The 731-nt window shown below is 51.2% G+C and overlaps 1 protein-coding gene across 3 annotated transcripts in view; it reads right to left on the reverse strand.

Moving 5' to 3' along the window:
- LOC123968656 (C-C chemokine receptor type 2-like) overlaps positions 1 to 731 on the reverse strand; it is a 3521-nt gene that overhangs the window by 1528 nt on the left and 1262 nt on the right. For all 3 annotated transcript variants that reach the window (XM_046045524.1, XM_046045523.1, XM_046045522.1), the window contains one exon: positions 16 to 467. In XM_046045524.1, coding sequence (XP_045901480.1) covers positions 16 to 467 — 452 coding nt within the window. The remainder of the gene's footprint in view (positions 1 to 15; positions 468 to 731) is intronic.

Genomic DNA, 731 nt, shown 5'->3' on the forward strand with positions numbered 1-731 from the left:
CACGAGACCCAGCATGTTTGTTGCGAAGAGGTTGTAAGTCTCCCAGCCATCGTTTTCCGGGAGGTAGGCACAACGCACCACGCCGGACTCGTTTGTTACCTTTGTGAAGATGAAAGCCGGTAGGGAAACACTCAAACTGAGCATCCAGACGAACACGGTCAGAGCGATGCCTTTCCTCAAGGTGCGATATCGTGCCACGGTGTGCGCGTGCATGATGACGACATAGCGATCCAGCGTCATGGCAACCATGAAGAAGATGCTGCTGAAGAACCCGATGTTGTGCAAACCGGCGATGGAGCTGCACATGAAGCCTCCGAAAGTCCATTCGCTGACCACGGAGTAGTGAGAGTAGAAAGGCAGCGTGAGGACGAAGAAGAGGTCGGAGAGTGCCAGGTTGAAAAGGCAGATGTCTGTCAAGTTGGTTTGGTTTCTGTGCTTCACTAGGACACACACCACTAGGCCGTTACCTGGAGAGAAGGGGGCGAACGTTACATCTTAGAGATTACTGTGCATGTATTTCGGCTTTGTGACGTAGGCTATGGTCTCTCTCTCTCTCTCTCTCTCTCTCTCTCTCTCTCTCTCTCTCTCAAACACACACACACACACACACACACACACACACACACACACACACACACACACACACACACACACACACCAGCTGTTTTATGACGTGAAAGAAAAGAAACCTACGTAGCTACACCACTACAACATGACCCCTCTCTTCGTGT

The sequence above is a fragment of the Micropterus dolomieu genome, linkage group LG03 (genome assembly GCF_021292245.1).
Source record: "Micropterus dolomieu isolate WLL.071019.BEF.003 ecotype Adirondacks linkage group LG03, ASM2129224v1, whole genome shotgun sequence".
Lineage (NCBI taxonomy): Eukaryota > Metazoa > Chordata > Actinopteri > Centrarchiformes > Centrarchidae > Micropterus > Micropterus dolomieu.